This window comes from Ctenopharyngodon idella, chromosome 12, assembly GCF_019924925.1.
Source record: "Ctenopharyngodon idella isolate HZGC_01 chromosome 12, HZGC01, whole genome shotgun sequence".
NCBI lineage: Eukaryota > Metazoa > Chordata > Actinopteri > Cypriniformes > Xenocyprididae > Ctenopharyngodon > Ctenopharyngodon idella.
Genome location: NC_067231.1, coordinates 12,430,256 through 12,457,472, shown reverse-complemented (window position 1 = coordinate 12,457,472; position 27,217 = coordinate 12,430,256). Strand labels below are relative to the sequence as shown.

General features: G+C 37.9%; 1 protein-coding gene across 1 annotated transcript in view; it reads right to left on the bottom strand.

Moving 5' to 3' along the window:
- Positions 1-586: 586 nt before the first annotated feature.
- The window catches only part of lrp2b (low density lipoprotein receptor-related protein 2b), a 47,298-nt gene continuing 20,667 nt past the window's right edge, over positions 587-27,217 (bottom strand). Inside the window, exons 36-79 of the mRNA XM_051915532.1 lie at positions 26,994-27,207; positions 26,330-26,566; positions 25,348-25,536; positions 24,330-25,250; positions 24,070-24,235; positions 23,432-23,590; positions 23,039-23,328; positions 22,322-22,525; positions 21,985-22,227; positions 21,618-21,743; positions 21,351-21,470; positions 21,140-21,271; positions 20,848-21,049; positions 20,448-20,743; positions 17,105-17,621; positions 16,857-17,009; positions 16,588-16,758; positions 15,810-16,033; positions 15,548-15,725; positions 15,227-15,423; positions 13,429-13,674; positions 13,217-13,345; positions 12,111-12,230; positions 11,887-12,003; positions 11,453-11,569; positions 11,218-11,355; positions 10,841-10,963; positions 10,100-10,228; positions 9,856-9,987; positions 9,522-9,647; positions 9,309-9,452; positions 8,845-9,010; positions 8,201-8,329; positions 7,723-7,943; positions 6,855-7,037; positions 6,547-6,666; positions 6,212-6,299; positions 6,044-6,108; positions 5,731-5,878; positions 4,805-4,874; positions 3,957-4,088; positions 3,568-3,681; positions 2,172-2,237; positions 587-1,053 (exon numbers count right to left, since the gene is read on the bottom strand). Coding sequence (XP_051771492.1) covers positions 1,012-1,053; positions 2,172-2,237; positions 3,568-3,681; positions 3,957-4,088; positions 4,805-4,874; positions 5,731-5,878; positions 6,044-6,108; positions 6,212-6,299; positions 6,547-6,666; positions 6,855-7,037; positions 7,723-7,943; positions 8,201-8,329; positions 8,845-9,010; positions 9,309-9,452; positions 9,522-9,647; positions 9,856-9,987; positions 10,100-10,228; positions 10,841-10,963; positions 11,218-11,355; positions 11,453-11,569; positions 11,887-12,003; positions 12,111-12,230; positions 13,217-13,345; positions 13,429-13,674; positions 15,227-15,423; positions 15,548-15,725; positions 15,810-16,033; positions 16,588-16,758; positions 16,857-17,009; positions 17,105-17,621; positions 20,448-20,743; positions 20,848-21,049; positions 21,140-21,271; positions 21,351-21,470; positions 21,618-21,743; positions 21,985-22,227; positions 22,322-22,525; positions 23,039-23,328; positions 23,432-23,590; positions 24,070-24,235; positions 24,330-25,250; positions 25,348-25,536; positions 26,330-26,566; positions 26,994-27,207 — 8,004 coding nt within the window. The 3' untranslated portion in view covers positions 587-1,011. The remainder of the gene's footprint in view (positions 1,054-2,171; positions 2,238-3,567; positions 3,682-3,956; positions 4,089-4,804; positions 4,875-5,730; positions 5,879-6,043; positions 6,109-6,211; positions 6,300-6,546; positions 6,667-6,854; positions 7,038-7,722; positions 7,944-8,200; positions 8,330-8,844; positions 9,011-9,308; positions 9,453-9,521; positions 9,648-9,855; positions 9,988-10,099; positions 10,229-10,840; positions 10,964-11,217; positions 11,356-11,452; positions 11,570-11,886; positions 12,004-12,110; positions 12,231-13,216; positions 13,346-13,428; positions 13,675-15,226; positions 15,424-15,547; positions 15,726-15,809; positions 16,034-16,587; positions 16,759-16,856; positions 17,010-17,104; positions 17,622-20,447; positions 20,744-20,847; positions 21,050-21,139; positions 21,272-21,350; positions 21,471-21,617; positions 21,744-21,984; positions 22,228-22,321; positions 22,526-23,038; positions 23,329-23,431; positions 23,591-24,069; positions 24,236-24,329; positions 25,251-25,347; positions 25,537-26,329; positions 26,567-26,993; positions 27,208-27,217) is intronic.

Sequence of the window (27,217 nt, the reverse complement as noted above, 5' to 3'; positions counted from 1 at the left end):
GTACTTACAGTACAAAAACCTGGTGTTCAGAACTTTTCATAATAACGTGAGTTCACAGTATGGACACAATAGCAACAAAAACAGACATTTTAACAAGTTCTTTCTGACATGAGAATATATATATAGTAAGAAATGTTCAGCAAGGATGCATTAATTAGATTAAAGTGTCAGTAAAGACTTTTACATTGTTACAAAAAGATAATATTTCAACTAAATGCTGTTCTTTTGAACTTTCTATTTATCAATTAATCCTGAAAAAAAAAGTATCACTGTTTACACAAGTAAATAAGCAGCACAACTGTTTTCAACAATGGGTAATAACAAGAAATGTTTCTTGAGCACCAAATCAGCATATTAGAATGATTTCTGAATGATCATGTGACACTAAACACTGGAGTAATGGATTTGCCATTTTTGCTGTCCAAGAACAAATTACATTTTAAATTATATATTTAAATATTTCACAATATTACTGTTTTACTGTATTTTTATCAAATAAATGCAGCCTTAGTGAGAATAAAAGACTTTTAAATATGTCTTACCAACCCCAAACTTTTGAAAGGTACAGTGTAATTGGCAGGCACAATTAGATTTTTAGGATAATTTTTTATTAAATTTAGGAGTAAACAAAAATTCATCCAAAATCCATTTTGCAAGACATAATTACACTTTATTATTAAAGTGAGACCAAGCAGTATAGGAATCGATCATACACATACTGAAAACTACATGAAACCATTCAAAGTGTTAGTATCTCAATAATTACAGAGAATCATTGCACCAATTTACAGACGTCTGTAGTATTTATAAAAATATACTTAAAAGAACAATCAACAAAACTATTCAAAGTTTACGGCATGTTTGTCATCCAAAACTTCATTGTGACTCCTGTAAATGCAGATCTAAATCACAAGTGAGTAGATGGATAGTATACCGCAGCCATAATTTACCAGCCATACATCTTAGCTGCCAAAGTAAGAGCCGTTCCTGCAAGATGATCTCAAACGGTCTTCAAATTGTAGATTCTCCCTGGCTGTGTATGCATGTTGCATCCTGCCAAAACATAAGAAATGTTTATAAGGTGCCTTTCCTCAAATTTAGACAATTTTGGCCAATTTTTCCCACACATTTGATAGCACAGGAACATTTCAATTTGTACTTGAATCACTATATATCATTATCTACCAAGCCATTAGGTGCTTTTCGTTTCTGCTGAGGTGGGGAAATTATGTCATGGTAGATGAAGGGAATGATAAGTGAGTGGAAACTGAACATAAAGAGAATGAATCTGCATTTGCAGAAATCAATCTCCTCGCAGGCCTCGACGGAGGCCTGTGAGGAGAATCAGTGCTAGATCTGTGTCACAGCCATATTTTAAGCATCTGAGAGGCAGGTCAGGACCTTTCATTAATCTATTTCAAATTAAGTATTTTGAGCTAATTTTACGATGAGATAATGACAGTCCATGCCTCACTTGCTAAATGGTGCAGTATATTGACATTTCAATACCACAAAATATGAGAAGAATGCTCTGATAGCTGTTAAAAATATGACCCAAAAGTATCATATTTAGACAACATAGTAGCAAATAGCATTAATAAAAAGTTTTTATTTTTAGTAATTAACCTATTATATATTTTATATTTATACCATATACAAAATATAGGATATTATTATATATGTATTGATAATCTGAAAAAAAAAAAAAAATATATATATATATATATATATAATGCAATATGTTCTATTGTGCTCTATTCAGGAAAGATCGGTTTGCTTTTTGCCTGCAGTATGCCTAAGCACAGAATAGAAGAATGCCTCTCTCAATCACTCAGTCATTTCAAAAAGGAGACTTCCAAGGTCTTTCTCTTTCTTTATTTGCCGTCTTCACCAGTGAGGGAAATTCTTTTTCCCCAAGAGGCCTTGACATGCCTTCACAAGCTGTTAAAATGAGCCCCTCCTTCACGGCACACTTTTATAGCTTTCATTGTACTACAGCATTCATCTTCCTGCTTTTAGCAGCATAAGGAGAGAGAGGATGTCAACAGGGCCGTGTGCCTCCATCAGTGAGCCAGAACCATATTACACCAAGTCATGGTATTTACCCCCAACCCATACACATTCCCTCATTGAACACATTCAATCTTTAGCTCTTTTTACATTTATCTCACCGTATACAAGGGGTTGTCGAACATATCATGCATATCCACCTCGCTCTGTAGCTGTGAATTATCAGCCTGTGTAAAGGAGGAACAAGAAATTAAGACACAGCTTAGTGACAGACATGCTCTAACTGACTGGAATAACAGTTTTGACCAAAACACATCTATCTGCGCTAGCATGCTGTGAGGTATGAAGGTCGCCTGTGGGTTTGTGCTGTTTTTTTATTGATGTCTCTCTAACTCCTCTGTGTCCTCTTCTCCCACATACTCTATATCTTTCTTCCTGTCACATCTTCAGAATAACTCCTGGTGTGTGGGTGTGTTTAGGGTTTTTTTTTTTTTTTTTTGCTGCCGTGCAAACACTGTAGCACTGTATTGATATTCTTCAAACATTCTTGGTAGGGTTTGTTTTAAACCCCAATAAATTTCCCCCTTTACAAGCCTGAAACCAAATCTTAACTAAAACTAAAACTTTAGCACCATTTATTTTTGAGGTGTAACGGTACACATACCAAAAATATTGTATATATTGATATATTTGTATATATTGTATATATTAGTATAAAATTTTATACCATTTATATGGATATGCTTTGATGTTGCAAACGCAACTGAAAAGGACACAGGGTGAGCTGTTACAGAAAAAATACCCAATCCTAAACACTGTCCTAAACATGAGATATGCTTTATATTAAGCACTAACTCAGAAGCGGTCAGTTTAAAGTGACTTGTCTTCTTGTCAGATGTGTGTGCTAGTTAATATATTTGAGAGCTTTTTCCATTACATCTTATGGTTATATCTGTAAATGTATTTCCATTATGCATAAAGGCTCATCCTGACAGCAAGCAAGTCTCTGTTAAACGTCTCAGACTTCAATGAACGAGCACTAGCACAACAGGCTAAGCGCAATAATTTGGACTAAAATATGCATTTTTCTAAAATATATTGCATCCAAAAGTGGAAGGACTTAAAATTTCTTCCATTTACAACAATACCATAAACTGCAATACAAAGTGTACCACAGCCATTAGACACTGTACCAACAGACTTTTTTATTTTATCACAGAGTCATAATTTGTTGACTCTGAAATAAATAAATAAATAGAAGACATTTTATATTTTGTTTTTTTCCCTACTGTACTAAGTATGACTTTAAAACTGCGGTACATAACGAACCACCATTTTCATATACCGTTACAAACCCTAATTTATTTGCAGCCCTTGTGAAAGCTGCTATTTCCTTTACCAAATCTAGTTTTCCATCATATTTAGGCTGGGGTGGTTTACTAGAGCTAAATGAGTGCAGGAGCTCATGGTCTTAACTGACTGATCAGCTGGATTCACACAAACAAACAAAGCGAGATCATTTCCATGCATCATGTGGTTACTGTGACCATGGCTAACCTTATCAGGCTCAGTGTTGGCTGGTCTGTCATCTGCTTTGACAGGGGTTGCAGCATCAATTGGCTGGGTCACAACGCTCACTTCAGCAGCATAGAGTGGGTTTTCAACACTCTCCTGAAAGTCAGAAAATTTAAAAAGAACAATGAGCCTAAAAAGCTTCTAAATTTTTCAATTCACAATTTCAGACAACATTTGAGAGAAAGTTCTCCCAAAAGTCTGGGTGATAGTTGATCAAAAATATCTGTGTAAAATAAGAGCTGTGTAAATGCTCCTTTTATATTTCACAAACCAAAATAAGGGTGAGTAAGTGATGACTGAATTTTCATTATTGAATGAAATGATTCCTCTAAACAGATGCAGTAAATTCTTCAAACCAGAAGAGGTCATACTTTGCCTGGCCCGTTCATGACTGCAGTGGCTACAGCTGTAGGGGCAGCAGGAGAGCCCTCTGTATCATCACTGTATGCTGGGTTCTCAAAACTTTTTCCTGTTTTCTCTACTTCTACTGATGTGCTGGATTCCTAGTATTGACAAGGGCAAAAGTGGAGATATTAACAAGACAAACAAACCTAGATCTTCAAAATAGCATGAACCTTTTTAATTGTCAAAATATTTCAATTCTAAATATCTCATTATTTTTTTAAAAAATGTTTCAAACACAACATATAATACATTTACTATAAATATAATAACACACTACCGTTCAAAAGTTTGGTGTTGGTAGGATTTTATGTTTTTTAAAGAAGTCTCTTATGTTCACCAAGGCTACATTTATTTGATATAAATACAGCAATATTCTGAAATATTATTACAATTTAAAATAACTGTTTTCTATTTTAATATATTATAAAATTACTTAAAATAGCTTTAATTAATAAACGTTTCAGCAGCCATTACTCCAATTTTCAGTGTCATGATCCTTGAGAAATCATTCTAACATGCTGTTGTGCTGCTTAATATTTTTGTGGAAACTGATATTTTTTTTTTTTTTTCAGGATTCTTTGATGAATTGAAAATTCAAAATAATAGCATTTATTTAAAAAAAAAAAAAAAAAACATTGTAACATTATAAATGAATTTGATCAATTAAATGCATCCTTTCTGAATAAAAGTATTAATGTATTTATTTTTTTAATCTTACTGACCCCAGACTTTTGAATGTTAGTGTATATACATATATATGCATATAATAAACTATACATGCTTTGGATATGTTTAAAATACATGGAGTACAAACCTCTTTAGGAAGGTTACTGCTTTCATTCTCAGATTCCGGTGGGTTGTTAAAACATTCAGAGTTACCACCCCTAATTATGTGAAAAACCAAATCAAAGCTTTAATATGTTAAATACTGCTAATTTATTGAACTGTATTAAAGTGCCCCTTTTATGCTATTTTAAATGTTTCTAATTTTTACAAGCATCCAAGGTCAAAAAACACCTTTCTCATAAAATACATTGCACATCACCTCATTTCTCAGTCTGAAAAGGGTTCGTTCGAAGATTCAGTCTCTAAACGCTTCCTTTCCACAAGACTACTCTGCTCTGATTGGTCAGATGGCCAAGTCTGTTTTGATTGATCTACCACTTAAAGCGCATAATGGAAACAAAACGCCTATTATTATATCTGAATTTCAGCTCCGGAGGCTTCCTCAGCGCTTGATACACAGTGATACGAATAGTAACGATGGCGCAGGTTTTTCCGTATCAATTCCTGTGCGAGTCCTCAACCTTTGGAAGTGCATGCAAAGTGAATTCTGTCTTCTCGACATGTTGTCAACATGAACCAAACTCTTCCAGGCCTCAGGTTCAACTACAGTGTATGAGAGCGGGTCAAAGTAGACGTTGTTCACAGACAGCCAATGAAGACTATAGGCTGGCATCATGCAAATTTGTTACATTGTTTACGTAGGTTTGTAACAGGAAGTGAGACTGGAATTGCTGATGGCTCGTTTCGGCAGTTCAGAATCGATTCTTTGTTTTAGGAGACAGTAACACTATCTGTTGTACACAGTGATCTTTAAAACTTTGCAGACCTTTTACATTTCACAAACAGCTATATTACACACTGCATAAAAGGTAATATTTGAAAAAGCATAATAGGAGCACTTTAAATATGTAATATCTGCATTAATTGTTTTCAGAAGCTTTTTTTCATCCTCACCAGAAGCTGGGCCTACTGAAGTTGGATACACTAATAGGCAGATTGATGTTATGTAGCGTGTTCATGATTTTCTCCTTCTTTTTTGCAGAATATATCAAGCAACCCAGGAAAAGAACCACAACAGCTGTAACTCCAAGAGCAATAGCAACTGTGGATGGACAGAGAGAGACAGACAGGATGTGGGTCATGGGGTCTTTGTTGTTCATGTGGTTTGTTTGCATAAGAGCTTGAAAATGACAGCTTGAAAAGACATCTTGAAATGTTGCTGCATGATAACTTCAATGCTGATATCATGTACTGCCATAAATTTTACCTGAGGTTGTGACTACACCATAAATACTGGTCTCACATAAATCTCCTTTCCATTCAGAGGGGCAACTGTAGGGACGAATTAACAGTCAGCATTACCCCATCCATAAGTTTATTCATCCTTGCTTTTTAGTTATGAAAGATATGTGTCAATATCAGATCACAAGCTTACATGCAGAGAGCCTTATTGTCATCAAAATAACAGGTTCCGCCATTCTTGCACTGGCATGGAGGGGGCATGGTTGGTTCAGGCTCAACCCCTAACAAATCACACAAAACAAAACAACAATCGGACGTGAGGAGATTACCTATTTAGAGCTGAACATTAAAATGTGCCTGACTCATATTTCCTTAGTGTAAGTGCCCTCTTATATACTTTATTACTGGAAACCAGAGATTGACGTCAGCAGTGTTGATTTCTACTCAGTGTTCAGCTACAATGAATTAGTTTATGGTCACATCATTAAGATGACTATAAAGACAGAGATAAACGAGTATGAAAGGTACCTGCGTCACATTCAGTACTGCTACCAGGGAAAAAGCTGGTGCCCTCTGGGCAGGCGCAGGTGTAGCCTCCAGGCCTCAGCAGACACAGGTGACTGCATGTGCCCTTACAAGGGTTCTTCACTGTTGGGGAGAGACAGTTTACATACATTCAACTCTCTCTATATCTATGAAATCACTTTAAGTGGATAACAACCCAATTACCAAAATTACATATTTTAGCAGCACAATAAAAGTTAGTTAAAGTTTAAACACAGACTGTATTTATATATAGATCTTCATGCAAATCTCACTTTACTGGGATTACTCACGGGTTATAGAGTTGTATTTCTGCTGCTGGTAGACATTGATCTGGGTGAGCCAAGGTCCTCCTATTAGAAGTCTGGTTTTAGTGCCTTTGCCAAACTTGTCCTGTCGGAACACTTCACCCTTCTCCTGCGTGCTCCAGTACACATGGTCCTCAAACACATTCACACTTAAAGGGTTTCTTACATCTGAGAGGAAAGAAACGTGGTAGGAGATACAGTATGAATGTCCCTTGTGAAAAAGAAGTACACACCTTAGCATACTTTTAAAAAGGGTACTTATTAGGGAAATAATATACATTAAAGAATATACTAAACAGAAAGTAATGTTTTCTGACACTTAATTGCATGTTAATTGCAATTATTAGTTTGAATTGATATTAAATGCAACTGTAGAGTGCTTTTTCCCCAACAAATACATCTTTATATGTAATTTCATAATTACTTCTATTGTCTTAAATGGTTACAGTATACTGCTGAATGTACTGACAGGCATTCATGGTAAACTAAAATTTACTTTAATGTTATTTCTATTGAACTTACAGTATATGTCATGTTTTTAAATATTTTTGTACTTATACATTTGTAATGATGAAAGTTCAAATGATTACATTTTAAATATATTCACTTTAAATGTAAAATCAACTACAGGTAAAATATTTCAGTGTGAAAGTACTTTACGTGCGCTTTAGTATGTTCGTCAGCACATCAAAATAAGTTATTATTTGCAAGTACAGTTTTTTAAAATGTACTTTTAAGGTTTGAGGTATACTAAAAGTGCACATTCAAGATAATTAAGTGCACTTGCATTTCACAAGGAGTTTAATAATATATAGCGGTTTCTACTTGATTGTTGAATCAATTGAACCCTTACCTATGAAAACTGAAGTTTGTCTGTTCTGTCCATCCGGCAGGATGGACTCAATGCGACTCTCCTTTGCATCTGACCAATAGATTCGGTCACTGTTTGTGAAATCGATTGACAGGCCTGTAGGCCAACCCAAAGCACTGTCTACCAGAATCCTTCTCTCTTGACCATCCAACCAGGAGCCTTCGATACGGGCTGTGTTGCCATTGTCAATCCAGTAAAGCATGCTGCACCACAACATGACAAAACAAAATTCAAACATTGGCATTTAAATGGCGAGCTTGAAGAAATAGTTAACTCTTTACTGTTATGGTGTAGTTTCTCATTTTTTAGAGCTGCTTCTTTTTGGAGAATCCACAAAACTTTTCCTTTTATGTTCCAGAGAAAAAATAACAGCATGTGATTTGGAATAACATGAGTATTTTTACTTTGGGGTTAACTGTCCATTTAAACAGACCACAAGCAAACAGGGCGCAAGTCTCACCCTAAACGAGGGTTCACGGCCACAGAGGTGGGTTGTTCCAGGTCATTCTTAATCAGATGCTTCCTGTAACGCCCATCCAGCATGGCCACCTCTAGACGTTTGAGCTGTGCATCAGCCCAGTACAAATTCCTACAAGAATTTTAAAGGCTCATGAGCTGTTACAGACTGATTCATCAACTCCTGTTGCCAAAACTATTAGTTATTATTCAATTTCATTGAGCTTCAGGGCAGAGTTTGAATATTTAGAATATTTCAACAAATATAATTGTAAAATGGTTCCCACTTTTTATTAGGTGTCTTTAACTACATACTATTAAAACTATTTCAATGAATCATTTGATACAATGTACTTAATATGTACATACATTTTTACATTGTACTTGTATTATTATAATTACTTGCATGTAATTACATCTGTAATTACATCTACACTGTTCACACTTCCCCTACAACCCACCCTTAAACCTATCCATACCACCAAACCTGTCCTAAACTCATCCGTATGCCACCTCAGTAGCAGCAAAAAGTGTTTTGCAATACAACATTAACACAATAAATATATTGTACTTTTTTTTTGCAAGTACATAGTAGTTAAAGACACCTAATAAAAAGTGTGACCATAAAATGTAATACGAGTGCTCTACCTGCCAACCCAGTCCACTGCAATTCCATAGGGCTTTGTGATGTACTTGATATCCAGGTCAACAGCAGCAGCAATGTTATTATTATGATCATCCACAGCTGGTAGATAAGCTCTTTTAATAGCACCAGGCAATGCACCACTCCCTTCTACTGTAAAATACACCACACCTGAAACACACAAGAGAGGGGACATACAATGCATTATTGTTTCTATGAAAGTGATTAAATATGATTACGAAGATAAAGATACGTAAATTATGATAAAGGAAGCCCATTCCTGCCACAAAGGGGAAAAAAATCATGTTTTGGTAAACCATAATTAATTATGACATAAAAAATTATAACTTTTTGTCTCATCATTATGATTTACCGAAGCATGATTGTTTTTCTTATGTGGCAGAAATGGGCTAGAGACTACACGATAGATGTAGTGTAATTTGTGAGGGTCTGAAGGCCTAGTACATACTAAGTTTGGTGTTGTTGTGGTCCCAGTCGTAGTCCAGCGCCACAATGCGCTCCTCTTCCTGCAAGAAGTCATGGTACTCTTCTGTCTGGAGGTTGTAGCGACGGATGCGGATGTTCTCTGGCAGCAGGAGCAGCGGTTCAGGACCTAAGAAGGAGAAGCTTAAGATTCTACACATGCTCAGAAATGCCTTGTTCCTTACGATTTCTGTCCTACCTTCAGCCTCACACTGATTGCCTGTGCCCACTTTCCTGTAGCCCTGGGCACACTCACAGTCATAGCTTCCTTTAGTGTTCTTGCAGGCCTGCGGGCATGTGCCATACACTAAACACTCGTCTATATCTGCAGGGAGCAGACAGACTTAAAGTCAATTGAGGCAATTAAAACCGCAAGGGATAAGGTGGTGATGCATTAAGTATGGCAGCATACACAACACAGGTGAAACTTTCTATTTACAGACTCATTTAGAAAATTTAAGACTGCATGGAAAAATTTTCTCCACTGTGAAGGGAATTTTGATAAGGTGCTTAATATGGGTGCTTGTGTGTACCATTGCAGCGGAAGGTGTTATCCGGATCTACGGCGTAGCCTGGTCTACAAGAGCAGATGAAGCCAGTGCCGTTCAGGTTTGTACACTCGTGCTGACATAACTTCTCATCACAGTTGCGGTCGTGGCCAAAATCTGAAAAGAGTCACTCATCATCAACTACCTGACAGAAAAAAATCTAACGCAGTTCTTACAAAGTTCCATTATTAGCTACTGATCATATATATGGAGATATTTGTTGACTTACTACAGCCCAGTTCATCAGTAAGGTCTCCACAGTTGTCGTTGTGGTCACACACATAAGGCAGAGCCACACAGTGGCCATTAGTGCATTTAAACTCATTGGGCGTGCAGGGTGCAAGAGTGGGTTCCTGACCTGATTGAAAAACGCAATTCATACCGTCATCACTGACCATAACAACAGCATGAAATACATTAGACACATAATAGAATATGTAGCCACACTGCACAATTTCTTAATCAGTATATTTGTCTTGTTTTCCAGTAAAAATATTATTTTACTCCAGAAGCAAAAATAAACTACCTAACATAAAGTTTATTTTATTAAAAAATTTGGTAACACTTACAAAATGGTTCCATTTGTTAAAATTAGTTAACTACATTAGTTAACATGAACTAACAATTAAAAATATTTCTAAAGCATTTATTAATCTTCAACATTTACTAATACATTATTAAAATCAAAAGCTGTACTTGTTCATATTATTTAATGGCCCTGAGTTGACATGAACTAACAATGATCAGTTGTATTTTTATTTACTAATGTTAACAACAAATACAACTTTTGATTTTAATAATGTATTAGTATAAGTATCACGTGACACTGAAGATTGGAGTAATGGCTGAAAATTCAGCTTTGCCATCACAGGAATAAAATTATATTTGTATATTTATGTTCTATAAATAGAAAAAAAGTATATAAACATTCTGATTTTAGTTGTAGAAAAGATATGGGTGAATCTCTTACAGTGGTCCTCCTTTTCGTCACTGCCATCCCCACAGTCGTCTTTTTTGTTGCACATGAGACCACTATAAATGCAGTAGCCATTGTCACAGCGAAATTTGTCTGGCATTTCACATGTAATGTTCCCTGAACACAAAACAATTGTGACAGTAAGAAACTGTTATCATATTCCTGCTGAAATGACCAGCTTAAGCCAACATGACCTAAGGACTGATAATGTACTATAAAGAGACAAATGTAATATAACTGTAGTGGTTCAAATTATAAATAGTATAAATTATAGTATAAAAATAGTATAAATTAGGAAATACTATTTTTATAGGAAAAAAATAGTATAAATTATATAAATAGTATAATTTCAGTTTTCTATAATGTCTTACAGCAGAGGCTGAGTTGCTCATCTGAGCCGTCTCCACAGTCATTGAAGCCATCACACACCCATTGCTGGTTCACACACAGCTTGTTGTCACACTGGAACTGGTATGATGGACACCAGCGTCCTCCAGGATAGCGAGTTGCTGTTGGGAAAACAAAAAGTACAGAACCATTTCAACATTTCCAGTATATGGAATAATAGACTTAAAGGTCTATTTATTTCTAGCCCAGCACACTCACGGCAGGTGGACTCATCAGAGAAGTCCAGGCAGTCAGCATAACCATCACATTTCAGAGCTTCTGGGATGCAGTGTCCAGATGTACACTGAAATGTCCCAGGATGGCAGGTCCGCAGCTCTATGAAGAAAAAATATATATACTTTGTAAATCCCAAAAAGATGTGAAGGGGAATCCGTGTATCTTAGCAGTTTTAAGCATATTCTGTTTATATGTTGCATTTAGTATGTGACGTATTTCTGAGTTAAACTTTATATTCAACAAGAAAAAAAATGTCAAGAGGGACTTAATGTTATCCATCAAGAATTGTTTGAATCATGAAAAGTGGCCTTAAATACCATGTGGTTGCAGGAGTTGAAAAATTAGGGTGCCGTTTTTGACAGTCAAAAAAAAAAAATTGGGTTAATTTTTTTTTTTTTTTTTTTACTTCAACTTACCGCAGTCCCGCTCGTCAGAATTGTCCCCACAGTCATTGTCATGGTCACAAACCCAAGATCCTGGAATGCACTGCTCGTTGTCACAGCGATACTCGCTCTCAGAGCAAGGTCTGGGTTCTGTGAGCACATACACAAAAACTGTGAGCTACAAAGACCTTCATTAGATACATGTTAAGGTGACCTACATGTGTAGAAGGAAATGGATGGCAAAACGCATTACTCACCACAGTTTCTCTCATCAGATCCATCTCCACAGTCATTGTTCCCATCACAGCGCCAGCGAATGGGCACACAGCGGTGGTTATCACAGCGGAAATCTCCCAGAGGGTCACAGGTCAGCTCATCTGCATGAAATAAAATGTGAGGGTTGATTTCATCTATTTTATGTTAAAAATTTAATTATAATCCTTTTATATGACACATGAAAGTTGATATTTATTGGGACAATCTTTGTTAACATTAAGTCAGGGCAGTTGTGGTTAGAGAGTCAGACTGGTTAGAGAGTGGTTAGAGAGTCAGACTGGTAACCCAAAGGCTGCGGGTTTGATTCTCAATAACGGGAGGAAATTACTGAGATGCCTTTGAGCAAGGAACCTAACCCCCAATTACTCCCAGGGTGCCGCATTATTTGTTTATTTGTTGAATCATGACAAAGGAACTTTGACAAAAGAGTACAGGCTCTGATATTAGCCTGTTTGGTTATTGTTTATATTTCAAATTTAATATATAAGATCTTATGCAAGAATCTTATATTACATAAAAAAGATCTGTAACAAAAACTTGGACACACTTAATTGTTTAAAATTAGTTTTGTAGATAAAGTTTAAACATAATTTCCTATTTTTAAAAGGATAAGCAACATCAGTGTCAAGCACTCTAGGGAAATCCTTCAATACGGGTTAAAAATCATCCCAGGATACGCCTCGTTTCTATACAAAGGGTCACAACTTATATAAGAATACAGAATATGGAATAAGATTTTTTTTTTTATTTTCTAAAAATACATTTTTTATATTCTACAACATGAAAGATACTGTTATTTAACATACAAGTTTATTTTATATATTTGCTTTGATTTGTTATTTTTGCTCACACCTAAATTATCATACTTCAATTTTGTGTTTTTTCTTTCAATACATTCATATTAATTTCATTAATAATATAAAATGAGTAGGTGTGTCCAAGCGTGTGTACAGACTAGCCATTATACTAGCCATTATACTGCCTCAGTTTTTATATAAGAGAACTGGATTGTGTATTAAAAGAACATGTTTTTGTGTTGAGTTAGCCCATCTCATGCATATATTTTAAATCATTATATAGGACTTACGGCAGGCCAGCTCATCGCTGTTGTCTAGACAGTCATTGGTGCCGTCACACACAGCCCACTGAGGTATACAGCGATAGTTCGTCTTGCAGGAGAACTCAGTGTCTGCATCACACTTATGATCAGGACCCACTACAAAAAGAGATGCAGAAAAGAGACAAATTTCAGGGGTCGAGCTATTAAAGAAAAGCCAGTTTTCCCAAAAAGATACTCACTGCACACATCATACGGCTCATCTGAATTATCTCCGCAGTCATCCTGTGCATCACATACATAGCTTGGTGGTATGCAGCGTCCGTTTTTGCATTGAAACTGTCCAGGTTTGCAGGTCTTCTCTGCACAGCTGTCGGCTTCCTCATCGCTGCCATCTGCACAGTCCTGCACACCATCACAGTGCCAGGATATTGGGATACAGTGCTTATTTTTACACTGGAACTGGTTCTCGGAGCAACGGTGGTCACCTGGGTTTACAAAGAGGATTTTTAAAAAAGATTTTTAAAATATCAAGAGCCAGATTTACTAACAGCTTGCACCAGCGCAAACCCTCTTTTGGCGTTAAAAAACTACTGTCAGGATTTACTAAAGACACGCAGTGAGAAATTAGTGCTGAAGGGGCATGGACACGGTTATTTTTGCAGCTGAACTTATTGCATATGCATTTGTAGGAGTTTTCCTTTCAGACACAAAATTTATGGGAGGAGAGTATTTAAATGAACCATGCAAAGTGATTTGGTAAGATTTGCGCTTGTCAATTTACTCGTGTTTGTGCCATTATTTACCGCCAAAAAAAAGCCTGTCTTAAACATAGACTGTAAAAAATTATATAGACATAATGTCCTTGACATCACCCGTAGGTTTCTGAAGAGCATTTTTGAAACCTAAAGCCGGCCGTTGCCATCTTGGCAGCACTTCACCGCACGTCACTTCCGGATAACAGAAAATGGGCAAAGAGGCAGGACATGGGTGGAGCTGAGGTGACGTGACGGCAGCAGACAAACGTCTAGTGGTGACAGCAGCGGCAATCCACCTGTCACTCAAGTGGCCGTGCCCTTAATTATGCAGAACTTTAAGGCTTAATATAATTTAAACGGATGAGTTATAAAAAAATTCAACCCCCTCACAGTTGTCATGAAGAGCAAAATTAGCTATAAAGACTAAAACCACAATTTGTACCAGCTGTAAACATGTTTTTTTTCTGCTGTAAAGTTGGGCATTTTAACATGAGGCTCAATGAGATTCTGCTCTCTTTTGGAGCCTGTCCCTAGTGGCCAGTCGATGAATTGCAGTTTAAGTCACTTCAGTATTGGCTTCAAGAGAAACGGGGGAGGTTGCCGCTTGGTCTTAAACCAGACGCTAACCGGCAGATTGCGTTGGTCATTATGGAAATGATCCGGCTGCGTCTGTGTTCTTTAATTTGCACATCGTCAGTAGATCACGCGCAGAACTTTCCACTCCCATCAGCGTTTTTTGGAATTACACTCTATTTTGCCCTGTTTAGTAAATCTGGTCCCAAGTGGGATGTCAAGTATGTAACTGTAAAAAATGAACAACAGGAATCAACTATGCAGTTCAATTCCCAGATACAATAGTCAACCACAAACTGCTCTGTTGATACCAACTTACGTAAACTTAAACATTTTCTTGTGCTATTATAACAATAGCCCGGTAATACTGGTAAATTACCGTTTAGAGATCACGCTTGAAACAGGATCTTTTAAAAACTATGCGTCTCATGTTTTTAAGAGTAAAATCAGGTGGGTAAAGAAAATGGTGCAGCGCTTTAAGGTTATTTCCGATGATTGACCTCACAGAGTTTACCGTTATTGTGATACTGATGTGTGAATTGTATCTTAAAAAGACGGCACACCGTTGCTTGTGTGAACAGCACATTTGTGTGTTTACTGTAAAAAAATCAATCTGGTAATTTTACGGTAATTTACAGTTTAATGTGTGAAAGGGGCTAATGCGCAAACAGCCATGGTTAGGATAACCTAGAATATAAGTGTTACATACTGCAGAGTGCAGCATCTTCATCAGATCCATCAAGGCAATCGTTGTGGCCATCACACAGGAAAAACGGATAGGTGCAGTTCCCGTCTTGGCACTGGAAGCGTCCAACTGGGCAGTAACGTGGAGGACATGTCTGAGGCTCATCGGAGCCGTCCCCACAGTCTGACTGACCATCACACTTCCACCATATGGGAATGCACCTGGAGACAAAAGGCAGACAGAGAAGAGAAGCAAGAGAGGAAGAGCACAAGATCATCAGATTATCATCCTGTGTTCTGAAAAATCTTTATTAAAGCATCACCATAAGAGAACAGATTCACTTACCTCTCATTGTCTCCACAACGGAACTGAGTGCTGGAGCAGTCAGCCACACACTGGATCTTAAAGCCAACAGCCAGACCAATGAAGTGATCCGGACACTCACATCTGGCCGTTGTCCCGCCAGGGCCAATCAGACACAGGTGACTACAGGTCAGGTGATGGTCATTGCAAGGATTGTCACCTAAGAAAGTGTTAATAAAACATTCAAACAACCATCATGCATTTAAAGTTAATGATGAAATTAATGATATATTGTCTTACTTACTTATTGGCTGTCTGTATGGGTGATAGACGTGGATGTCATTAGGGCGGTGTGTGTTGTTGCCCATTACAACACGGTTAGCGCCAGTGTATTTGTGGGCTCTCTCTATGGTGTGGGTGTTCCAGTCGGTCCAGTACACCAAATCCTCAAACAGGGTCAGAGCGTAAGCATGGGGCAAGGAACCTGTTATAGCCCTATGTCTGTTTTGTCCATCCATATCGGCATAACTGTAGGAAAATAGACATTAGAAGTAGTTTTTAAGGGTGCACAATATATAGTAATTATATCCATTATCATTCATATTTCAAAATTTCTATTTATATACTTGAGATTTTATGTATTTGTAGATCTTTATCTGTAGTCTATTTTTATTTTTTAATAACACTGTTAAATGTCATATCTGCCACATCTCAAAATTAATATACTGTACATTATGATGTGATGCTAAAAATCTTGTAGCATTCTAAATGTTTTTTTTTTTTTTTTTTTTTTAAGTAGTAGAGAATTTTATTTGGGTTTATTTTGGTCATTTATCAGTTACTGAACATAAACAGTTCAATATATTGGGCAGAATTTTAATGTCAGTGCATCCCTAATACTCTTGTTATTGTGTTTCAAAATACATCTGAGCTTGCAAAGTATGTTATCAAAACAACTTAAAATAAGTATTTTGCATGATATTGACCAAATTCATAATACTCTATGTGTTACATGAAGCAGGCATATATATTACTGCCTGGAGATAAGATTTGGTTTGGATACAATACAGGACACAACTTACTCAAGGAAATTTAGGTGAGCATCGGCAAAAAAGATTTTGTTGTTGGTGTAGTCGATGGTCAAGGCATGAGGCCACACTAGCTTGGTAGTAATGATAGCTGATGTGTTGGTTCCATCCATGCCAGCCCTGCCAATGAAAGCCGTCCGCCCCCAGTCTGTCCAATATAGCCATCTGACCAGGAATGGGAAAGGGAATGTTACACACATAAAAATAACAGATTTTCAACTAAACAAATAAAATAAATATCTGCTGCTATTTTTTTAACTCACCCATATTTAGGGTTAACAGCGACAGCTCGAGGACTGGCAAAGCAGTATGTAGAGTTGGCATCAACACAACCTTTCAGGAGTTTTTTCCTATAACGTCCGTCAAGTTCAGAGACATGAATGGCTCCCATTGTTCCTTCTGCCCAGTACAGCTTTCTGCAAGGAAATATCCACTCATAGATTAGCCCTGCCCAGTTGTTTTTAAAATGTACTTCAAGTAAATGAGTGAAACAAGCTCCTCGTTAACCTACCGGCCCACCCAGTCCACAGCCAGGCCTTCTGCTCCATCCAGGTCTTTCTGCAATATTGCTTCCCTTCCTGTCCCATCTAAATACATTCTCTCAATGCGCAGTGTCCCAACATCCACCCAGTATAAACGCTTCTCAGTGGTATCAAAGTCTAGAGCCACAACGTTTGTCAGGCCCTGCAGCACCACCGACAAGGACGATCCATCAGCGGTCAGGTTACGGATGTAGTAACGGTTGCTGTAGAGGAGGTACGGTGCGATTCCACTGTTCTGACGGCAGGTGCGTCCATCAGGCTCCCGCAGGTATCCGGGGGCACATTTACAGTAGAAGGAGCCCACAGCATTCTCACACACCTGACTGCACACTCCCGGTATCTCCTTGCACTCGTCTATATCCTCACAGGCCTTGCCGTCTGGCATGAGTTTGTAGCCGTCCCAGCAGGAGCAGTAGTAACTCGTCAGTGTGTCTGTGCAGTTTTGAGCACACTGGTGAATGGCTGGGTCACTGCACTCATTTATGCCTGTGGAGGGACAGAAAGGCACATCATTACCTAATTCATTTAGTTCATTAGATCCATTGTAATTGTAAATGTGCTATTTACAAATTAATTTTAATTTATTTGTATATGTATCTGCTGCTATGACAACATGATCTGTATTTGCATCTGTATTCAATGGGTGGAGCTTAAATCAGAAATGTGTCAAAACTAAAAAGGCATTTCAAATAAATGCTGTTCTTTTTTACTTTCGATTCATAGAAGAATCCTGAAAAACATGTTTAATGGTTTCCACAAAAATATTAATCAGCACCACTGCTTTTAACATTGATGATAATAAATGTTTCTTGAGCACCAAATCAGCATATTAGAATGATTTCTGAAGGATCATGTGACACTGAAGACTGGAGCAATGGCTGCTGAAAAGTCATCTTTTTTCCATCACAGGACGCAAATTACAAATTTAAAATGCATTAAAATAGAAAACTTTTAAATAATAATAATATTTCACATTTTTACTGTTTTTACTGTATTTTTAATCAAATGAATGAGCCAAAGAGAGTTAAAAACTTAAAAACAAACAAAAAAATCTTTCCATCCCCACTTTTTTGAAAGGAAGTGTATTTAAAGGGTTAGTTCACTCAAAAATGAAATTTCTGTCATTAAGTACGCACCCTCATGTCGTTCCACACCCGTAAGATCTTTGTTCATCTTCGGAACATAAATTAAGACATTTTTGAAGAAATCCGAGGATATCTGATCCACACATAGGCAGCAACGTCATTGCACCTTTTGACGTCCAGAAAGGTAGTTGAAAACATGGTTAAAATAGTCAACGTGACTACAGTGGTTCAACCTTAATGCTATGAAGCGACAAGAATACTTTTTGTGTGCAAAAACAAAACAAAAATAACGACTTTATTCAACAATTTGAACCGTTGTCATACGTAGTGAACTTCCTTGTTTACGTCCGAATGCCGGCTCATTATTGGCCAAAGCTGAACACGTGAGCAGCACGACGCATGCATGTGATGCTGACACAGGATCCGGCCAATAATGAACTGGCATTTTGTTTTTGCACACAAAAAGTATTCTCGTCACTTCATAACATTAAGGTTAAACCACTGTAGTCACGTTGACTATTTTAACCATGTTTTCAACTACCTTTCCGGATGTCAAAAGGTGCAATGACGTTGCTGCCTGTGTGTGGATCAGATACCCTCGGATTTCATCAAAAATATCTTAAATTGTGTTCTGAAGATGAACAAAGGTCCTACGGGTGTGGAACGACATAAGGGTGAGTATTTAATGACAGAAATTTCATTTTTGGGTGAACTAACCCTTTAAGTATATATATGTATATTTCAATCATGACAACTCTCAAAATATTTTTAGCATGTTATTAAATATGGCAATGTTAATGTAATTAGTCTTGGTGGATTAGATCGGCTGCTGCTGCTGCTGCTGATTATTGCTGTTGCTGTAGAGCAAATTTGGACTTGTTACAGCCAATATATGCTAGGGCTGTGTATTGCCAAGAATCTGACGATACGATATGTATCACGATACAGGGGTTACGATACGATATATTGTGACATATTGCGATACTGTAAGAAAGGTGATATATTGCGATATTTCTTGTTTTTTTTAAGAAAGAGGATCTAATTTTAGAAAAAACTGTCATAAAAACCCATATGCATAAAACCTGACAAACAACTTTATTTTATTTAATCAATACAGTATCATCTGCATTTATATCATTAATCACTATTTTGTGCAATTTAAGGGAAAATAGTAAAGTGACTGCAGGATTCTTAAGGTGTATATGTTTTAAAGGTTCACAGTATAGCAGTTTTTAATTTCTAAACTTTGTAACAACAGAAAGTGTGTAGTCCATTTCATGACTGAATGTCTGTTTTATATTTAATACTGTAAAAACATCCACATCGCTATGATCAGATGCTTTCTTTCTGCTGCCACCGCTGTCGTTGTTGTGTGTTTATTTTGTTACTGAGAGGAAAACGTGCAGTACATATTACATATTCTATCGAACGCCTCTCTCAGCAGCGCAGATGGCGTCGGGATATTAAGTGAGCTCTCAGATTCAATGCGTTTCCCGAGTTTTGGATTTTAACATGGCCTATTTTGCAAACAACAGACTATTGTCGATCTCCTTAGTGGTTTCTTTATAGTTGAAGCCAAAATGAGTCCACACTTCAGCTCTGTATGCCGCGGGAGCGGAATAATTCTGTGAGCTGGGTTTGCTAATGCTAACGCTAGCGATGCACCTTGCGCTTCTCCGGCTCCGCGTCAATTTACGTTCTGAGATAACACTGACATCTAGCGGTTGGGTTTTAATCAGTCTCTGGTTTAAACTGAACATAAAGCCACGAATCTTTGATGTAAATAAATAAATATCGATACAGTGTTTTTTAGAATCGATACAGTATCGCCAAACATAATATCGCGATATTCACGTGTATCGATATTTTCTTACACCCCTAATATATGCACAGACATGCTGCTGTGAGCATGTAAGATATGCTGCTGCATAAATAGACATACATAAATCCCATAGCAGATCTAGGCAGGTGGAGCTGGGGCAGGTGGAGGGTTTCAGAGGAACTCTGATAGCGCACTGCAGGACTACCCTACAGCAAACACTGAATCAGACTATTTAGATGTTGAGCAAGCAATCTCTTTGGGTGCTGGAACAGTAGAGGACAATCAGCTTGTGCCATGCTGTAATGATGTGAAAGCTTGCAGTTTGTGCCTTTCTAAATAATTTATTTGCTATTTCAGGCACATCCATAAATTAAGCCTTTTCCCAAATATGAAGTGGTGTCTTACCGCAGCCCTTCTCATCACTGTTGTCAGAACAGTCCCTCTGCTGGTTGCAGACCTTGTGGATGTCAATGCACTCCCCAGAATTGCACATGAAATCTCCAGGTGCACAGGTGGGTTCTGGGCTCCTGCACAGACCCTCGAGTTCATCAGAGCCATCCTGACAGTCTGTATAACCATCACATACATACGTTGATGGGATACACACTCCATTCTGGCAGGTGAACTCCCGACTGGAGCAAGTGCCATACATGCAGCCGATCTCATCACTGCCGTCCCCACAGTCATTTACACGGTCACAGCTGAGGAGGAGATTTACACACACAGTATATATTTTTTTAAAATATTTTGAAAAGCATTTGATTTGATGTAAATTGTTGGGTACTGCCAGAAAGGAAGAACTCACTGGAAGGGCACCAGAATGCAGCGACCATTGGTGCATGCAAACTCGTTCATGTGGCATGTGCGGTTGGGGCAGTTGTGCAGCTCATCTGCGGCATCTACGCAGTCCTTCTCACCGTCGCACACATAACTCCATGGAATACAACGCGGAGAGCCTTGGTACCAAGTGGGGCATGTGAAATCACTGGGTTTGCAAGTCCTTGATCCTGAAATACAAAATACAAGTCAGACTAGCAAGTAATATGTGCATTGAATTGCAGGTGTATACAATTTTGAAAATAAATGACAGGCCTCACCGCACTGCAGTTCCTGGGCCTCATCACTATTGTCTCCACAGTCGTTGTTACCATCACATACCCACGTTTCCAGAATGCAGTTTCCATTCGCACAGCTGAACTGCTGAGGGTTACAAGTATAAACCTGATCCTCTGTGGAAAGAGACAAAGAGTGCATTAGATAGTGATTTCATGCTCTGCTTTGCAGACAGGAGAGGGATTCGACATGTACCGCAGGTGGGTGGCTCATCGGTGTCATCCAAACAATCTGGGATGCGATCACACACCCATGACTGGGGAATACACTTCCCGTTATCACAGCGGAACTCGTCTGCAGAGCAGGTCCGGCCAGCTGTTGACCACAAGCAGTACAGGACATGATTTTAAGGACATGCATGAGTATTTTTTTTCAAATTAAAGGGACATTTCACTCAAACATAAAACTTGTCATGAAGGACATCTGCAGGCAACAGCTAAAAGCTGAGACCCTGTAACTCACCACAGAAGAGAGGATTTTCATCACTGTTGTCCCCACAGTTGTTATAACCATCACATAGGCTACTCGAAAAAATGCAGATGTTGGTGGTGTCACATTTTACTAAGCCAGGTGCACAGGTTCTGTCCGCTAATAAATCAAATAAATATGATAAAAACTGAAATGATTAAAACTAAAACAAAAATAAATTAAAGCTAAAAATACATTTTAAAAAAAACTATGACAAAAGCATGTGACAAAAAATGAAAAAAGGCACATAACAAAATTACTAAAAATTTAAATGAAACCTAAAAATATAGCTAATTCATAATATTAATAGATACTATAACAGTATATAAAAATACTAAAAAAAAAAAAACACCACACTCACGGCAGTTAACTTCATCCGTGGTGCCATTGTCTTGGCAGTTATTGATTCCATCACACACAAAAGCCGCACTGATGCAGCGTCCATTAGCACAGGTGAACTCTGTGGCTGGGTTACAGGTTGGGAAGGGACAGCCATGCTCATCGCTGTTATCTCCACAGTCATTTGTGTAGTCGCACACATAGTACAGAGGCACACAGCGTCCATTATCGCAGGTGAATTCCGTAGGTGAGCAGGTGTGGAAAGCTGTAGAATTTTTACAATTTTCATTAATTCATGTATTAACAAAAAATTATGCAAAACTAAATTAAACTATTTTTTAATTGCTAAGGTCACTTACCACACACTCTTTCAAGCTCATCTGAGCCATCCGAACAGTCCCTGTAGCCATCACACTTCCAATGCTGGAACAAACAGTTTCCGTCCAGACAGGTGAACTGATCCGCATGACACCGTTGCCCATTGTCGGGGATGCAGTCTTTCCCATCATTGGCGAGATACCAGTTACCAGTGCTGGGACACTGACACTCTGGACCAGATGGACCTGAGAATGTGATAAACAAGAGACATGAGATGTAAGCTTCTCAAAAAAGAGAAAAAAAACAAAACAATCAAACACATTAACACATTAAGAACACATAAAATGGATCCATGTTGCATATATTTATCTTGAGCTTCAATGGAAGAATATTTAAATGTATGTCCAAAATCACATGATCAATGTCACAGATTTACATTGTGAAATTTACTTTGATTACTGAATTGTAGTGCAGAATCTGAAATATATTTTAACAATAATTTAACATTTCTTTGCTTTCATTTTTTTCAAATCCTAAAATTTTCTCTTATATATCAGGTTTCTATTTTAATTTCTAATTTAACTACTAAACTACTAATTTAATTTAAATTAATTTAAAGGTTGTAATTTAAGTCTCAGACTTTTGATGCCCACTGCATGTATGTTCAACAGTTTTTTGGAATTCAAATTGGTGCTTTTCAGATTGATGTGCACTGATTGGCTATAACATGCATACTTGGCATGGGACACCAGACCGACCTGCGACACAAACATGGCTGCATCCTCCGTTGAACAGCTGGCAAGGACTCGAGCAGCTCTCCTGCCTACTGGCCGAGAACACTTGGATGTCATTGGGTCTATATTGGAGATCAGTGGCCATTATAGTCAGGCCAGTACCGTCATCCTTGTTGGCGCGGTACACAATCCATGTGTTCCAGTCAGACCAGTAGATATCCTGCTCGAATACTGTTAGAGCAAACGGGTACTGTGTCTGACTAAGAACGACCTCCCTGTTTTCTCCAGTCAAAGAGGCACGCTCAATCTTATCCCTGTGAGTGAGAGAGTGAAACATTAGTTTGTCAGTTGAATGTTTCTTGTCTTTCTGCACTAAAAATTATGTAAAATGTCTAGTAGATTAGTATAAAAACTCACAGTGTTGCATCAGCCCAGTACAGCAGTCGTTCCTCATAATCCAAAGACAGAGCATTAGGCTGAGAAAGACTTGTGTTTATGATAGGGAACCGGAAGTTTCCACCAAGTGTGGCTCGTTCAATTTTAGCAGGGGATCCCCAGTCGGTCCAGTACAGGTATCTGTGTGAGCAAAATCAGTTTTCAGAGAGCAATTTTTGATTTTTTTTTTTTTTTTTAGACTAATCTGGCTGGAACTATCTGAACCAGTGTCTTTTAAGCTTGTGGGCTTTCACACTTGCAATTTTGAAAGGGGGTTAACACTGCATTGTGGTGCCAAGGCATTAAAAAATTACAAATACAAATAAAACTGTTGACAAGGGGTTTACAAATGTACAGTGTGAAACCATGAAAACTGAATATCAGGATTAAAGGCCAAAGTGTACTTTGATTTTTAGTGTATGCCTGGGTATGTATGCTTGCTGCACACACACAGCCAGATACTCTCTATGCTCAAGTTCTACATCTGCCTTGAATTTTTTACACTCATCAGTTTGTGCAAAAGGTGGCCCATTGTTTCACAGTTGAAAAATAATGAAATGAGACGTAACAACAATAAACTGGTGATGGCAACAACGTCTGTGAAGAATCTCCATGATTACCCATAGCAGGGATCTACTACGATAGCTCTGGGGCGGTCGCCATGTGCAATGAAGGAACGGTTTTGGCCATTTATTCCCATAGACTGCACACTCCGGTTGTAATAATCTGTGAAATAAAGACGCTTGTGGATCCAATCGTAGGCCAGACCGTCAGGTTCATCCAGATCTAACAGATGAAAAGAAAGCAGAGAACTCTTTAACATTGTTATTGGCTGGTTTCTCCTTATTCATTCGAAGAAATTTAAAGCATTAGACTGTACCGCTGGCTATGGTGATCGGTGGGCTAGTGCTGCTGGTGGTTGTGATGTATCCTATTTTACTCCTGCCTAAACCCACATACTGGGTAAAGAACACTCTCTTGTCTTGGAAGTCAAACTCTGTGGCTAAAACGCCGTAGTCCAGGTTAAAGGTGGGAAATGGGGTGCTGTGGTCCTCTGGGTCCAGCCTCATGCTGTTCACGGTGTAATCCGTGGTGAAGATCAGGTACTCATCCAGACCGAAGCCACACGAGACTCCATTGCTGAGCAAAGAGCCATGGGCACAGCCACATTTGGGCTGCTGCTGCTCAGGCATTGCAAAACAAAACTGTTGGCAGCGCCCATTGTCCTCATGGCACGGGTTGAAGCCCACCAGGTTGGCAGAAGTGGGTTGAACATGCAAGTCAAACACTCCAACATCAGTCAGATCCTCAATGCCATCTCGGATCACCTCAGGTGTGTCTGTATTCCCAGGAAGCTTACTAGCCTGGAAGAGTTTGCCCAGTCTGCGATCCACCCACAGCATGTATTCACCAAATATGGCAACACTGTATGGCGCGGGGTAGCGACTACCATAGCGTACAATCTGCCGCTGAGAACCATCGGGCGCCATGCGGGAAATCATATCCAGAGTGTCATCAACCCAGTACAGGAAGTCACTGGTATAGTCGATTGTAAGGCCTCGGGGGGATGACAGGCTCTCAGAGGCAAGAACTGTCCGATTGGTACCATCCAAAAGCGCGCTTTCAATCTTAGGTGACTGGCCAGCGTCAGTCCAGAAAAGGAGACGCAATTTGGGGCTGACGGCAAGATCTAGAGGACGATCCACTGAACTCTTCAGCAGGGTCAGTTGAATGCTTGTGTTCAGACGTAACACCTCAAGGTATGTCTGAGAGGTGAATGCATTAGTGAAATACAAGTTTCCTGACATAAAAAAACAAGGATCAGCCTGATATATACAAACACATAAAGGCATTTTCACAAGTATATATGGTGTCACTTCATTTTCACAGTAATTTACCTGCGATCCAATCTACCGCCAAACCCTGAATCCTTCCAGTGCCCAACTGACTGATGACAGTAGAATAGCGTGAGCCATCTGTCTTGGTCCTGTAAATGCCTCTGTAGGATGAGTAGGTGCTGTTATCAATCCAGTACAGGAATCCAGAGGCGATGTGCATGTCCAGCTTGTCAATAATTGAGTAAGTACCTACAGAATAAAAGCACATTATATTTTGTAGTATGCAATACTACATCATAGTACTAATCTATGTTGTAATTTTTATTATTATTTATTAGCTATATTTAAATATTAATTTTATATATGATTTATTCCATTTGTTATTATTTACACATTATATATTTTTTTCTAAATATTTTGGTTTTCTCTCAAACTTTTCAGTAAGCATTAAGTAAGTTTTAACAGTGAGACAACATACCAAATCAATATACCATATCATAGTATACCAAATCTGTGAAGAGTTTAATGAAAACAAAGTTTATTTAGACAGTTTTTCATTGCCACTCTCTTCCTTGGTGTATCTTATAGAAAAATCTATTTTATTCATAAAATAAATGACTTTTTATTTATTATTTATTTATATTTAAGTATTATTATATTCATTTTTTTTATTTAAAGTTCTATTTTGAATTTTTCTATATAAATTCTATTTTAATTATTATTAGTTATACAACATTATATCTTATAGGAAAAATATTTATAAAAAATAAAACATTTTATGTATTTATATTTAAATATTACTATTAGTATTAGTATTTTATTCATTGTACTTTATTTATCATTATTTACACAACATTTATTAAAAAAAAAAATTCTTGCAGACTTTGCGAAGTGTCTAATATTTTTTTTTATTTTCAAATATATTTAAGAATAGAGATTACCATTACCATTGCCATTACCCATTAAGCTATGTCGCCAGGGTTTTCAAAACTTTCTCTCTAACAAAAATCAAAGCACTTAGCATACTGTAACCAATACTCACTTGCTCCTACAGGAACCATGGCCTCAGAGTGGTCAGAGCTGTTGATGTGGAATCCTCTAATAAATTTGGAAGAGGACACTATAGCATAAGAGTCATACTGCTCACATTGAGACCCATCCTGAGATGGGATAAAACCTGTGGTGCAGGCGCATGTCTTCTGTCCATCAGGTTTAGGCAGACACAGGTGGGGACAGCCTCCGTTGTTTGTACTGCAAGCATTGGTAGTGCCAGCAGAGTCTGGATTGAATGAATTGATGGTGAACAGAAAATAATGAATGATTTTTAAAAAAGGAAAAAATCCAAAGGATTGCACTTTTGGCTGGTCTTATACTGTACCTAAAAGGTAAAAGGTATTATTAAAGGTATTATCTTGTTTCTGAAAAGAATAGTTGTTTTTCATTGGTCATACTGGCATTTAGAGGTTAAACATTTTTTAATAAATGCTTTAATGATAAATGTAATAAATGTGGTGGTCCTGAATATTGGACCATTGTCCATGGCAACATACAAAATCAAAATATTACTCCTTTCTTTTATCTTGTATCACTCTAGGGTTGCTCTTTTTTCATACCAACACAAGTTAGCAGAGCTCATAGATGACATCTTCTATGTCTATCATTATCCTTTACTTCAAATAAAGAGCAAATCGCACTGCTTCACTCACTGTCTCTGGCATGCACTTTCAGTGCCCGCAACCCTGCCATGCCGCTCCTCATCACTACCATGTCTGCGCCTGTGTTCTTGTCCACTCTCTCAATGACCTCATAGTCAAGGTCAGTGTAGTACAGGTAATGTTGGTAGACAGTGATGCCCCAGGGGTGAGACAGACCACTCACAATGGTCACCCTGCTTGCACCATCCATGGTTCCACACTCAATCTGCCGTTCA